The 12,347-nt window shown below is 50.5% G+C and overlaps 3 protein-coding genes across 3 annotated transcripts; 2 read left to right on the top strand and 1 right to left on the bottom strand.

Moving 5' to 3' along the window:
• Positions 1 to 1,888: 1,888 nt before the first annotated feature.
• On the top strand, positions 1,889 to 2,477 carry LOC140222167 (cation/H(+) antiporter 15-like). The gene is made up of 2 exons (XM_072292374.1): positions 1,889 to 2,352; positions 2,471 to 2,477. Exons 1-2 carry the CDS (start codon positions 1,889 to 1,891, stop codon positions 2,475 to 2,477), a joined length of 471 nt encoding a protein of 156 aa, XP_072148475.1.
• A 1,839-nt stretch (positions 2,478 to 4,316) lies between these two features.
• Positions 4,317 to 6,871, bottom strand: LOC117849559 (exocyst complex component EXO70B1). Its single transcript, XM_034731139.2, has one exon. The coding sequence runs from the start codon at positions 6,627 to 6,629 to the stop codon at positions 4,656 to 4,658; it is 1,974 nt and encodes a 657-aa protein (XP_034587030.1). The 5' UTR covers positions 6,630 to 6,871; the 3' UTR covers positions 4,317 to 4,655.
• A 2,233-nt stretch (positions 6,872 to 9,104) lies between these two features.
• Positions 9,105 to 10,179, top strand: LOC117846894 (PRA1 family protein B2). Its single transcript, XM_034728017.2, has one exon. It carries the CDS (start codon positions 9,213 to 9,215, stop codon positions 9,864 to 9,866), a length of 654 nt encoding a protein of 217 aa, XP_034583908.1. The 5' UTR covers positions 9,105 to 9,212; the 3' UTR covers positions 9,867 to 10,179.
• Positions 10,180 to 12,347: the final 2,168 nt, after the last annotated feature.

Genomic DNA, 12,347 nt, shown 5'->3' with positions numbered 1-12,347 from the left:
AATTTCTACCGCGTAAAACCAGGAAGAACTGCCGTATAAGGATCACGGGATTACCACTCGATGCACTACTGGTGCGGAAGATGTAGATTTGCGTCGATGCAGTGAAGACGATCAACGTAGTCGTACGTAGTCGATCAACGTAGTCGTACGTAGTCGATCACGTCAACGTCCAGCAGCTCGTCCACGTGCAGCAAGATCGCCCCCGTGCCGCGGCTCGTCGGCGGCTCGTCGTGGCTCGTCGGCGGCTCGTCGTGGCTCATCGGCGGCTCGTCGTGGCTCGTCGGCGACTCGTCCGAGTGCTGCAGGCGCAACACCTCCAGGGTATCCACACGTGCAGGGAGGAAGCGTCGCAAGCCGGACTGCTAGATCCGCGAGTTGCAACAGGCGAGGGCGTGGGAGGCGCGGCAGATGTGTTTTGCTAAAAGGTGTAAACCCTAGGGCGCCCCCACCCCTCTATTTATAGAGGTTCCTGACGGGCTTCTGGGTCCGAGGCCCATTAGTACTTCTAAACCTAATCCAACTCGGATCAGATCCGAATTGGGCTTCCAGCCCCTATGGGTTCGGATACGTATAGACATGGCCCGATTACTCCTACTCGGCCCAATAGTCGGTAGCGGCCTCTAGCATGACGTGCCAACTCCTATACGCACACGAAGATCATATCAGACGAACCATCATAACATAATATACATGCTATTCCCTTTGCCTCACGATATTTGGTCTAGCTTCAAGCCGACCGCTCTTTCTCGATCCTGTGATTCGGAATCCCTTTGTAGGTTAACTCTTAACCGTACGTAGCATGACCATGCATTTTCGGATCCGATCACTCGAGGGGCCCAGAGATATCACTCTCAATCAGAGAGGGGCAAATCCCATCTTGATTGACCATGTCTCATAGCATGCTTCTTGACAAACCCGAAAACTACCTTTATAACTACCCTGTTACGGCGTAGCGTTTGATAGCCCCTAAGTAGGTCGATCCACATCTTGAATACATGCAACAATCTCAGGTCTAAGGACAAGGCGTATATGTTGTTTAAAGAGAGAACTACTTCTCGTGTTGGGTCAGTCCTAGCACATGTCTCCACATGTGTCCACATTATTAGTTCAACATCTCCATGTCCATGACTTGTGAAACATAGTCATCAACTAATACATGTGCTAGTCTAATATTCATGTGTGTCCTCACATGAACTCCGACTAGGGACAACTTTAGAATAACCATAAGTTTCACATACAATCCACATAATTGCAAATCAATTCAAGTAGCCTTTAATGGATATTCAATTAACATAATATACAAATCATGGATACAAATGGAATATCATCATCTCTATGATTGCCTCTATGGCATACCTCCAACAACAAGATCATATCACACTATCAGCACAAGCCTAAGTATCACATCTCCAAAAGATCACCAGTTCATGTGCTATCTTACAAGCAGCATATGGAAATGCTAAGCATATATCAACGCCTTCTTCCGGCACGAGCTCCGGCACCCGGAGGGCGCCATCTCAGTGCACCCGTTCACCACCATCTCCCCCTACTCCTCCATGCACGACGAGGTGTGCCGCCTCGCCGTCGAGAAGCACACGTCGCTGATCCTCCTCCACCACCACAAGCGCCACATGCTCGCCGGCGGCGCGCGCGCACGCCGCCGCCGGGATCCGCGTCGTCAACCGCAAGGTGCTGGAGGTCGCGCCGTGCTCGGTCGCAGTGTTCGTCGACCGCAACGCCGGCTGCGTGGGGCTGTCCAGTTTCATCCCGGGGCCGCTGCAAAGACTACTCTTCCGCGGGCAGCGGTGGCGGGCGCTCGACGGGCGCGGCCCAGTTCCACGCGGCCGTGGCGGCGCTCTTCTTCGGCGGAGGCGACGACCGCGAGGCCATGTCCTACGTGGCGCGCATGGCGCGGCACCCGGGCGTGACGGTCGCCGTCGTGCGGTTCCTGCCGGCACGAGGCATCAAGGACGACCCGGCGGACCGGCGGGTGGACAACCGCGCCATCGAGGAGGTGAAGGCGCTCGCGGCGAGGAGCAGGAACATGAAGGTACAGGAGGAGCTCGTCGGCGACATGGAGAGGATCGTCGAGGTGCTGAGGGGCATCGACAAGGCCGGCTACGACCTCATCGTCGTCGGCATGAGGCACAGGTGGTACCCGGTGATGCCGGCCAACGGGCTGTCGGACTGGAGCGAGTGCCCCAAGCTCGGGGTCATCGGCGTTCTCCTCACGTCGTCCTCCGACTTCGACACGCCCTACTCGGTGCTCATCATGAAGCAGCAGGACCAGGCCGGCCTGAATGCCGCTGTGCCGGGAGCCCGGGAGCACAGGACCTGTGCTGCAGCGGCAGTGTCAGCGGCCCGCCACCGCGGACCATGTCCACCAGCGGATCTAGCGAGCATCGGCAGTAGGACCCGAATGAAAGCTGCTGTATGTTATCTTGACCTGTGCATCGTAGAATGTATTCAGGGATTGACCTATCTAGTTTCTAGGATCTAGTTCGAATGGATTTTCAGATTGTCCTTTGCAATCTAAATGTTGTGTACAGTTCTCAGGATTAGCAAAGACTGGTCATTCCAGTGAAGATTTTTACTGTACAGAACGACTGGTTTATCAGCATGAGCTGCACAGAGACAGAGCCATCAAATAGCATTTCCAACAGGGAAAAAATTAGCTTCCCCTGCATCAGTGCAATCTACTCTATAGTCCATATGGACCCAATTCATGGTCCACAAAAAGCCCCAAACATCGGTAATGCATGCTGGAAGGACATACAAGGATAATGTAGCCACGGAGAATCCAAATGCATTCCAGTATAAAGTTTGACAGTCAAAACCACTAAAAATGTTATATCAACAAATTGTTAGCTACACAACCGATGTTCTGACCCTGAAAATGCTATACAACCAATGTTCTGACCCTGAAATGAACTGATGTTCTGAAGATCTTCAGTTCTTCACCCTCCCCTCCCCTGGGCTGAAAGGGAGGCAAAGTTTTGAAATGCCACTGTGGCAGTGTTCCCTAACCTTTAGTGTAGCAAAAGTGCAAAACCATCATCCCTATTACAGTGAGAACCTACTCGCAAAGTTTTTGCTTGATTATCTAGACCTCAAACAGTACATTAAGTCGAGTAGTACTCACCAGTCACCAGTGGACCTTTCGCCGGTACTTCCTTTGCCGTACATTCTCACCAAGTAGCGAGGTGACATCATGCCAGCAAGCATCAATTCTTGACGATGTATCTCCTGCTGCTCATCATCAAAGTACAACACAGTGGAAAATGATAAGCAGTAATGATAATGGATGGGCAGTGTCAAATAGATAAATAACAACAGCGTCTCAAGAATCCAGATTATGCATGCTATGGCAAGTTGATCTTCAATTTGCAGAAGCAGACAGTGTAAATAGAAAAGCAACCAGATTTAGGACTGCAATTCCAAGAAGGCGACATCATTTATCAGGTAATTGCTTCTGCAGCTAGTCCCTGGACAACCTCAACAAGATGGTAATAAAAAATTGGAGATCTAGGATATTGTTTACTTATGCATTAGGGGAATATAACTTGATTTCCACAAATTCAGTGTTCTGATAATTCTAATATAAACTAACAATTGTGTCGCGTATGAGAACATCATTAAACAAAGCAAAGACGTAACACTAAGCTAGTTTTATGTAGCAGCATAAAACTTTAGCTGAATTTCTAGGACTTAATATTCTTGGTTTAGTTCTAAGTTATTTGAAGACATAAAGACTGAAATGACATGATTGAATAATGGACAGCTTTATTAATTCATTGAGCACTTGGTTACTCCTAACTGTAGTAGGGTAGAAAAGTTGCATACCATTGAACACCAAAACATAAATGGCAAGTTTTCTCCTGCTTGTTCTGAGAGAAGGAAATAACAATGTCAACTAACAGTCAGTTGTGCAGGATATTCATTATTTGTAACAGCACCAGATACTTGTCTAAAAAAACCAACTTAGTGCAACCACAGTTGACAAAACCAAACATTTATGCGTAATGTATTCACAGTGAAGATTTTAATTCTCTTTCATACAAGCTAGCAATGATGAATTTGCAATCAAAAGGTATAATAGGCAATGAAGTTCCTCTTAACAGCCTCACCTGGTGACTTCATCACTTCTGCTGTTCGACGTAGCTAACTGTTGAAAATGTCGGAAGTAATAACACCATGCAGTGACCTGAGGGTTCTACTTCCATGGTTTGATGCCAATTTTGAGCTCCAGATACTCTGGGCGTCATAGAGTTGGATCATCCACAAAGTGGACTGGGAAAACTTAGAATTTCAAAACCTTGAGCACAAACTTATTGAATTAAATATTGAATTTCACACATAATACTTAATGGGGTTAAATTAAAATAGAGTTTGAAACAGAAATGGAACCCTAATATTGTTACAAAATAATAGCACTACTGATTGATACAGACACACCTACACACATATACAACATTTGTTGAACTCCACAACTTCCTCATGGAGGACAAAAGACAACGATGCACCGTTGCAAGTTGAGCCAACAGCATCATCATATGTGACTACAAGATATTAACCACGAATCCAAAACCCATGATAGCCTCTTCACAAATTCAAAAAAGCAGAAGCTGCAGCATAACAGGTTACCGACTAATTTATCACTTTGCTGCTCCTTCAAACAAGTGATGGATGCGGTCTACAACAACTTCTGGGGTGTATTTGATGTACAAATCACGCCCGGTTTCAGGAGAAGACTTCAACTTGGCAATTAAAGAGGCGTAAACTGGCATCACTGAATCCTCCACTGCAGCCCTGATGTCCACCCTTAGCTGGTCATCTGCTACCACCCATTCTGATTGTGCCGCAAAGATCTCATCAAAGTATGTGTTAAACATACGCAGTTTCTGTAGCATCGCCTTGGCTGGGAGTCCACCAATGCCTGGACTACCAGTCTGCAGCACAGTTGTAACCTTGCCCCATGTTGTCCGCTGATAATCCATGCTCCAGCGACGAACTCTAGTTGTCATCTGCTTGATCCACTCATCACCGAGTAAAACACCTAACTCACTGTCATTCACCTTCTGTATAATGTACTTGCCATTGTTCAACAAGAAGATAGAAGCAAGTGATGGATCACGGTAAACCTTAGACTTTGTATCCAAATTCTTATGAAGAACATCCATGATCCATGCGATGTGCACAGCAAGTGATGAGGTGGGGCGGTCAGGGTCAACGGCCACAGGTGCACCTCCATTAGCACCTAAGTCACCTTCCATCACCTCTTCCAATGTCTGCCGCGACCCACATGCAGCACGGAGATAGTTCATAACATACCGAGTGATAGGGTGTATGTGGCCACCAGGGGCAGCAACACGGGCAGGGTCACGGCGGATGAGATTTTCCAATTCCATAAATATACCTTTGATGGAGGACCCCAGTGTGTTGCACATCGCCGAGACTTCCGCACGGAGTGCTGCAGAGTAGGGGTCGGAGAACACAGGATCAAGGTCAGGGAGGATGTCACGCACAGCCTCGTACATGTCAACGACGCGGAAGAGGCGCTCCGGCGCGCGGCTTGAGGAACAGATAGCGTCGCCGAACGATATGAGCTGCAGCGCCTGGGTGCGCACGGCGGCGATGAAGGCAAGGTCGCCGAAAGGGGCGAGGCCGTCGAAAACGCGGTCACAGAGGCGGCGCTCGCTGGGAATCAGGATGCGGAACACCATGTTGAAGGCCGGGATCCAGCGGGCGATGTCGAACTCAAGCTCCTCCCATGGTGAGGCATGGACCTCCTCCGCGGTGCGGGGGCGGACGCCGAGGCGCGCGACGCTCTCGTCGACGAAGCTGCGGCGCGCCGCGGCGTATGCCTCGGCGCACTCGCGGCCGAAGCCAGCGTCCACCATCCTCTTGGCGATCTGGTGCACGTTGGCGATGGAGCCCGGCGAGAGAGCGTCGATGACGACGTCGTAGTCCGTGACCGGCTTGGCGATCGGGATCGGCTCGTCGCCGTAGCCGTCGCCGCCGCCGAAGTCGTCCTCGTCGTCGCTGCCGTCCGACCCGAACCCGCCCGGCGCGACGGGTGCCGCGTCGTCGGGGCGCTCTATGAGCGCCCGGAACTCGTCCTCCAGCCGCGCCATGCAGCGGCTGAGCAGCTCGTCCGCGCGGTCGAGCAGGGCGCGGTTGGTCCCCGCGGCATCCAGCTCCTGCACGGTGCCGATGAGGTCGTCGACCGCCTCCAGGAACGCGTCGGCGTCGCCCGAGTCCGCCCAGATCAGTCGGTCCATGGCCACGAACTGCGAGATCTGGCGGTCCAGCGTGCGCACGGTCCGCTCCATCGACGTCGGCCTCGCCCCCGCGGCCGACACCGCGGCGGCCGCCGCCACCGCGGGGGGAGGAGGCAGCGGCGGCGACGCGGGCATCGAGTGCTCCCCTCCGATTCCCCCCGCACCTCCGCCGCTGGACGCCGCGGCCGCCGCCGCGGCGCGCGCGGCGTAGAGCTTGTCGAGTGAGAAGCGGCCGTCGTAGTTGGAGAAGACCTTGAGGATGTCCTCCGTCATGGTGTCGCTGCTCCCCAGCGTCTGCACGATGTGCTGCACCGTGGCGAGCAGCTTCTCCTCGCCTTCCTCCGCCATCGGCTCCTGACTCGGTGGGGGCGCGAAAGAAGACGGCTACTCCCGCGGGAGGGACGGCATCACCCGGCGAGCTGGCTGGCTGGCTCCGATCTGGATGAGGGCTCCACGCGGCTTCGGGGCGGTGGTTGTGGGGGGAGAAGGGGGAGACGGGCGAGGAGGAGAGGTGGGAGGACTTCTCGCTCGGGGACGCGGTGGCGTCCAGCCGAGAGCGACCGCGCGTGGACCAGTGGCCGCTGGCTAGACTGGTCAGGCACGGGCAGCGCCGTAGCGGCCGCGCTCGTCGAGTAGCAAGCAGTGTCGGGCGGGCAGCGTAACTCGCGGCGGGCGTCGGATGCGCGCCGGTCACGGACGGCTCGGATGCACGGGGGCCTCGCCTGATGCTGGTGAAAACGGCGTGGCGTGACCTCGGGGGAAGCGAAAGGCAAAGGTCGTGTCGTGTCACGCGTGACAGCGTGGGGGACGCCGGGACGGGATGGCAGCGCACAGCTGCTCGGCTGACAGGTGGGCTTCCGGACGGAAAAGGCGGAAAGGGGTGAGTGCACGGCGCGGGTCGCGGGAAATGGCGGCGTGTGGCGTGGCCCGGTGGGGGGGGGCCGAGGGCGAGAGGGGCGTGATTGGCGCGGAGCGCGGATAAACCGGACGCCCAGCGCCGTGCTGTGGCCTGCTGGGTTCGTGAAGTTGACCGGGTGCTCTGTGTTGACTGCCTGTGTTGTTGGCGCACTAGGGGTTTCCATGTCAGAGAGCACTGCCACTTGATCGTGAAATTTTAGTCCAGTTAAGAAGGCAGTCGAAACCGTGGCTGTTGGATTATCTTACCGTTTGGAACGTGGAATGGCCAACGCGGTTCCGCTGTCGCTCGACAACCGCAACTGCCCGAAAAGATGATTCGTTGGCTCCCAATTGACAAATCTCCGTCTCCTCTTTCAAAAAAACAAATCTCCATCCGCTTGACGCTTGTTACCAAGTTCACGTCTTTTGGCTGACCTTGTCACCAGGTTCGAGCTTGGAGCGTGTCAAAAAAAAAAATCGAGCTTGCGGATGTGGAGTTTGACCGATGATCCCTGGAGATGGCATAGGACTATAGGAGACATTGGGGCAGTACATGCTGAACACTGCAAGGTTGAATTGAGTTACAACATATACACCGTAATTGGATCTGCATACTGTCTCTTAGATAGTATAAGCAGACTATGAATTGCCTCATTATATTGATGTCGAGATGGAGGAGAGAAAAAGAGAGAAGAGAAGTGGGCTGCAAATTTACAATAAGGAACCTTTTGTTAATGTTGTACATGGTATACATTAGTAGCTAACTATTATATAAGCAAGCTATTAGATCGACTATATTTGACATGGTATCGTAGATGTGACCTTGCTGTCATGCATCCAGTGTTTCATACTATGTGTCCTTTTCGTATAGCTCCTCACCACGTTTCTTTTTGTCTTGCTCGATTTGTCTTTCCAGGGGCAACGCTTCTACTTCTGTCTTCGGCAACGCTACACCATCTCCTTTTGGAGACCACCAGTCCACCAGTGAGCGTGCATTTCACCATCACCATAAGGCGGTAGTGGCGCAAGGTTGTTGTAGTCTCTAATGCTAGTTAGGAACGACCAATCGTGTCCTAAGTCATTATTCAACAAACTGACAACATAGTCAATGCATCAACATGCTTTCACGAGTGGTGTTTTCCAGTATCAGCCTTGCAGTGGCATGTATCGACTATCGAAGCTTGAACCTTCTCTCACCTGGTTCAAGCATCAACTCAGTACACGCTATGGATAGTCTAAAGGAGAGGGGCACTCCACACACACACACAAAAACAATGCTTTCATTTGATTACCATAATATACAGGCTAAGTGCACAAAGTACCTTTACTAACGTGGATGCCACCATAGCTTTCATATATACAAACAAATCTAGTATTCTAGTGCAATGTGATTTTTTTTTTATCGAAATGAACCTTACTCTCCGTGGCAGCCACATGTTTGACGTGACAACTGGCATGTGATGGCGAGGAACAAAAAGAAAAAAAACACCTGTGTATCCATTTTTAAAGATGGGATCTTTCTTCCTGTTCATAAACTCTAACAACTTCTTCAATCCCAACATATAAGTCCTAAAAAATGACTTCGGAGTTCAGACTATGGGGCGGTACATGAAACATGGCAACTACAAGCTTCAGACTATATGGACTGGGCCAACAACTGGGCCGATTCTACAATTAGCCCAGCTGAAACACTATCCAACCCATATAGACCAGGTCCACGCGGCTCACGCACCAGCAGAAAGAGGTCGCGTTGATACCAAGAAACTCGGGTCCAAGGTCCAACTCTTCCACCGACCCAAGACAATAACATACAGCTTCGGAAAAGTATTCTCTCCCTGACATGTGTACCCGTGTTTCATCTTGGCCCACTGTCATTGATAAGGAAGATCATACCAAGCAAGCGTATGGTGTGACAACCCAACCGCGGACGCAGGCAGCCAAACACCTTTTCCCCGAGGCAACAACACCGCAACAACAGCAACGATTCCCCAATTCCCCTCCTGTGGCACGCGCTTACCATCGGAATCCATCGCCATGGCCTCCGCACCGACGCCGCCGCCCCTCCTCCCGGTGACCAACCCCGCCCCCGGATCGTCCCCGGCCACAGCCGGCGGCTCCGACGCGCCGATCGCGCAGCCGGCCTTCCGGCTCTTCCTGAGCCGGCTCTCCGACTCGGCGCGGCGCTCGCTGTCCGACCGCCGGCCGTGGGGGGAGCTCCTCGACCGCTCGGCCTTCTCCAAACCGGACTCCGTCTCCGACGCCACCTCCCGCCTGCGCCGCAACCTCGCCTACTTCCGCGTCAACTACGCCGCCGTGGTCGCCTTCGCGCTGGGGGCCTCCCTCCTGGCGCACCCCTTCTCGCTCCTCATCCTCCTGGGCCTCCTCGCGGCCTGGTGCTTCCTCTACCTCTTCCGCGCCTCCGACCAGCCCGTCGTCCTCTTCGGCCGCACCTTCTCCGACCGCGAGACGCTGCTGGGGCTCGTCGGCGCGTCCTTCGTCCTGCTCTTCTTCACCTCCGTCGCGTCGCTCATCATCTCCGGGCTGCTCGTCGGCGGGGCCCTCGTCGCGGCGCACGGCGCGTTCCGCGTTCCCGAGGACCTCTTCCTCGACGAGCCCAACGCGGCCGCAGGCAACAGCGCGGCCCAAGGGCTGCTGTCCTTCCTCGGTGCACCCGGATCTGGGGTTTGAGGAGGCGGACGCAAGATCTGGTAGGGTTCTTCTGCTCGACAAGTTCGTCTTAAGCTGGAAATTGTGTGGATCTAGTCTTGTAGCTGTAGCTTATTGCTTCCCCTATTCGTCCTTGTGTACCTCCAGATCTACTGGCTTAGTGTTGGTTTCGATCAATACACGGCTTTTGCAAAGACCTGCAAATCTATCCTGAGATTTTACTTTATGGTTCGGTTTAGTGCTAAGTAATCAAGTAATGTGAGTTCATGACGTCGAATTATCAATGCAGATGGTGTCTTCATTCCTATGCAGTGATGAACTGATAATACCTTAATGTGTTTCGCTTGTTCTGTTATTATTATTCATTATGCTATACTCGATTTGCTTGTGGAAATTCATGATGATCCATTTGTGCTGACTGCCGAGTGCCTGAGTAGCATGTGGTGAATCTTGAATTCTTTACCTGATATTTTTTTGTTATATGCTGTATGTCCTCTGTGAAAATCATGCTGGAGTTGTGAAGCTAGTTGTTTGATCATCTACCATTTGCTTGTGTCTGAAATAAGATTAGAATGGGCAATTGGCTCCATAGTATTTTTGTGATAGTGTTTCAAACCAATCCTGGTGAATATCATTTTGAGAAATCCTTCAGGACAAATAAATCCTGGTGAGAATATCATCTTGAGATGCCCTTTTGTTGCTTTATTAGACTTTGATGGAAGTAGAAAATTTTAAATAAAAACGAGATTGGACCAATTACCTGTTTCTGGATAAATATCCAGGAAATTTTTGACAGATGGTTTTTGAAAGGTGGTAGCTGTATCCTTCACTAGGTTTGCCCTGTTTTTCAGGGCTCAGAGATGAGTGGTCATAGTTTGTTACCCTGTTTTTCTTTGATCAGTTGATCTTTTGCCCGTAGCAATTGAACAACAGTTTTTCTGGTTGATATAAACTAAGTTATCTTGGAGTAACAATGTTTCTGCTTAACCATGGCAGAGATTATTTATCATGCGCCAGCTTGAGTGATGCATCGTCATTACTCATTTAGTAGTGTCGTGTTTCTGTGTTTGTACTAAGTTCGCGTGTTGGCTTGAGTAGTGCATCATCATTACTCATTTAGGTGTGTGGTGTTTCTACTGAGTTTGGGTGACAAATCGTTTAATCACACAAATCGTTTAATCACCCATATCAAGGTGTATTTTTCGTATTGAACTATGCGCAATATGTGTCTGACTAGTGACAGCTGACAGCTTGCATATATGATATATGGGCTGGCGAGTGGTGACGCTGTTATGTTGTACTATGCGCAATATATGCTCAAGTTTACTTGCCGAAAAGTGAAAATCCTACCTCTGCTGCAAGAAATCTGGGTCAGATTGTTAGATGGTGATTTTTTTAAAAAATAATGTAATCTGGCACAGGTAACAGGTTGCATCAGCACTGTCTTGCCTGGCATTAGTCAATTCCTTTCCCTTGCGGACTGCAGAATGTGGCCTCTGGATTTTGACTCTTGAAACTATGCTTACTGCCCGTTGCACGAGTCATTCCAATTTGTCATTTCAATTTTCTTGGAGTGTTAAAGCATCTCAAATTTATATAATAAAGAACAAATATCAAATAAGTACCATTAGTTTCTTCATTAAATATATTTTTACAGTGTATCTATTAGGTGCTATGAACTTTTGTGATCCTTTTTATAATTTTAGTTAAATATAAATTATTTTGACTCTCCAAGAAAGTCAAAACGACTTATAATTATAATTAGGAACGAAAGGAACGGAGGGAGTACTTGTGGCCTAGATTGATCAGATTTCTTCGCGTCTAAAGTAGCCTGGCCTTAGCTGGGAAATGCCTATGGATGAATTTTGGAGGTTGTATCTCATTTCTTGCCCTGTCTAATAGCAGCTGGGTTGTGTTGGATTTAGGCTTACATGTGGCTCAATCTGAAAATTCCAAAGCATGCACAATCTTTAGTCCCATATTGCTAATTCAAGAAGAGGTTGCCTTGTTTAAATATGGGAGTCTCCTCTCTATGCAAAATAGGTGCAAATGAGAGAGAAGGAGACTGTTGCTACACGCACGCACAGCTCACGTGCATTTTCGCGTGAAAAATCGCGTGACTTATGGCTATTGTTTGTGCAATAACTATTTTTTTTATGAAACTGCCGTTTCACATAGCAATAAGGTGTGTCAGTTTCAACAATTTGATGGCAGCAATTTCTGTCATTCAAATTGGTAGTTTCTACTGCTTGATGAGGCTGTTTAATGGGAAAACGGATGCACTACGGAGGTCTATAACACCAGGATACGTCCTGGTTGAATGGACGCTATTACACGCTCGCCTCCCCACTCGCTGTACTGAATCTCTTGCTGCTGCACCTCGTCGACCTTCGAATTCGGCGAAAGCGGGATCTTTGAAACCACTATCGCGAGACTCCTGCACGGGGCGGCAATCAGGTTTTTGGGCAGCGTCTTCACGCGCCCGCTTGGTGATTCTGCAAC

Source organism: Setaria viridis, chromosome 3 (assembly GCF_005286985.2).
Source record: "Setaria viridis chromosome 3, Setaria_viridis_v4.0, whole genome shotgun sequence".
Classification (NCBI taxonomy): Eukaryota; Viridiplantae; Streptophyta; class Magnoliopsida; order Poales; family Poaceae; genus Setaria; species Setaria viridis.
This window is presented reverse-complemented; position numbering and strand designations above follow the sequence as displayed.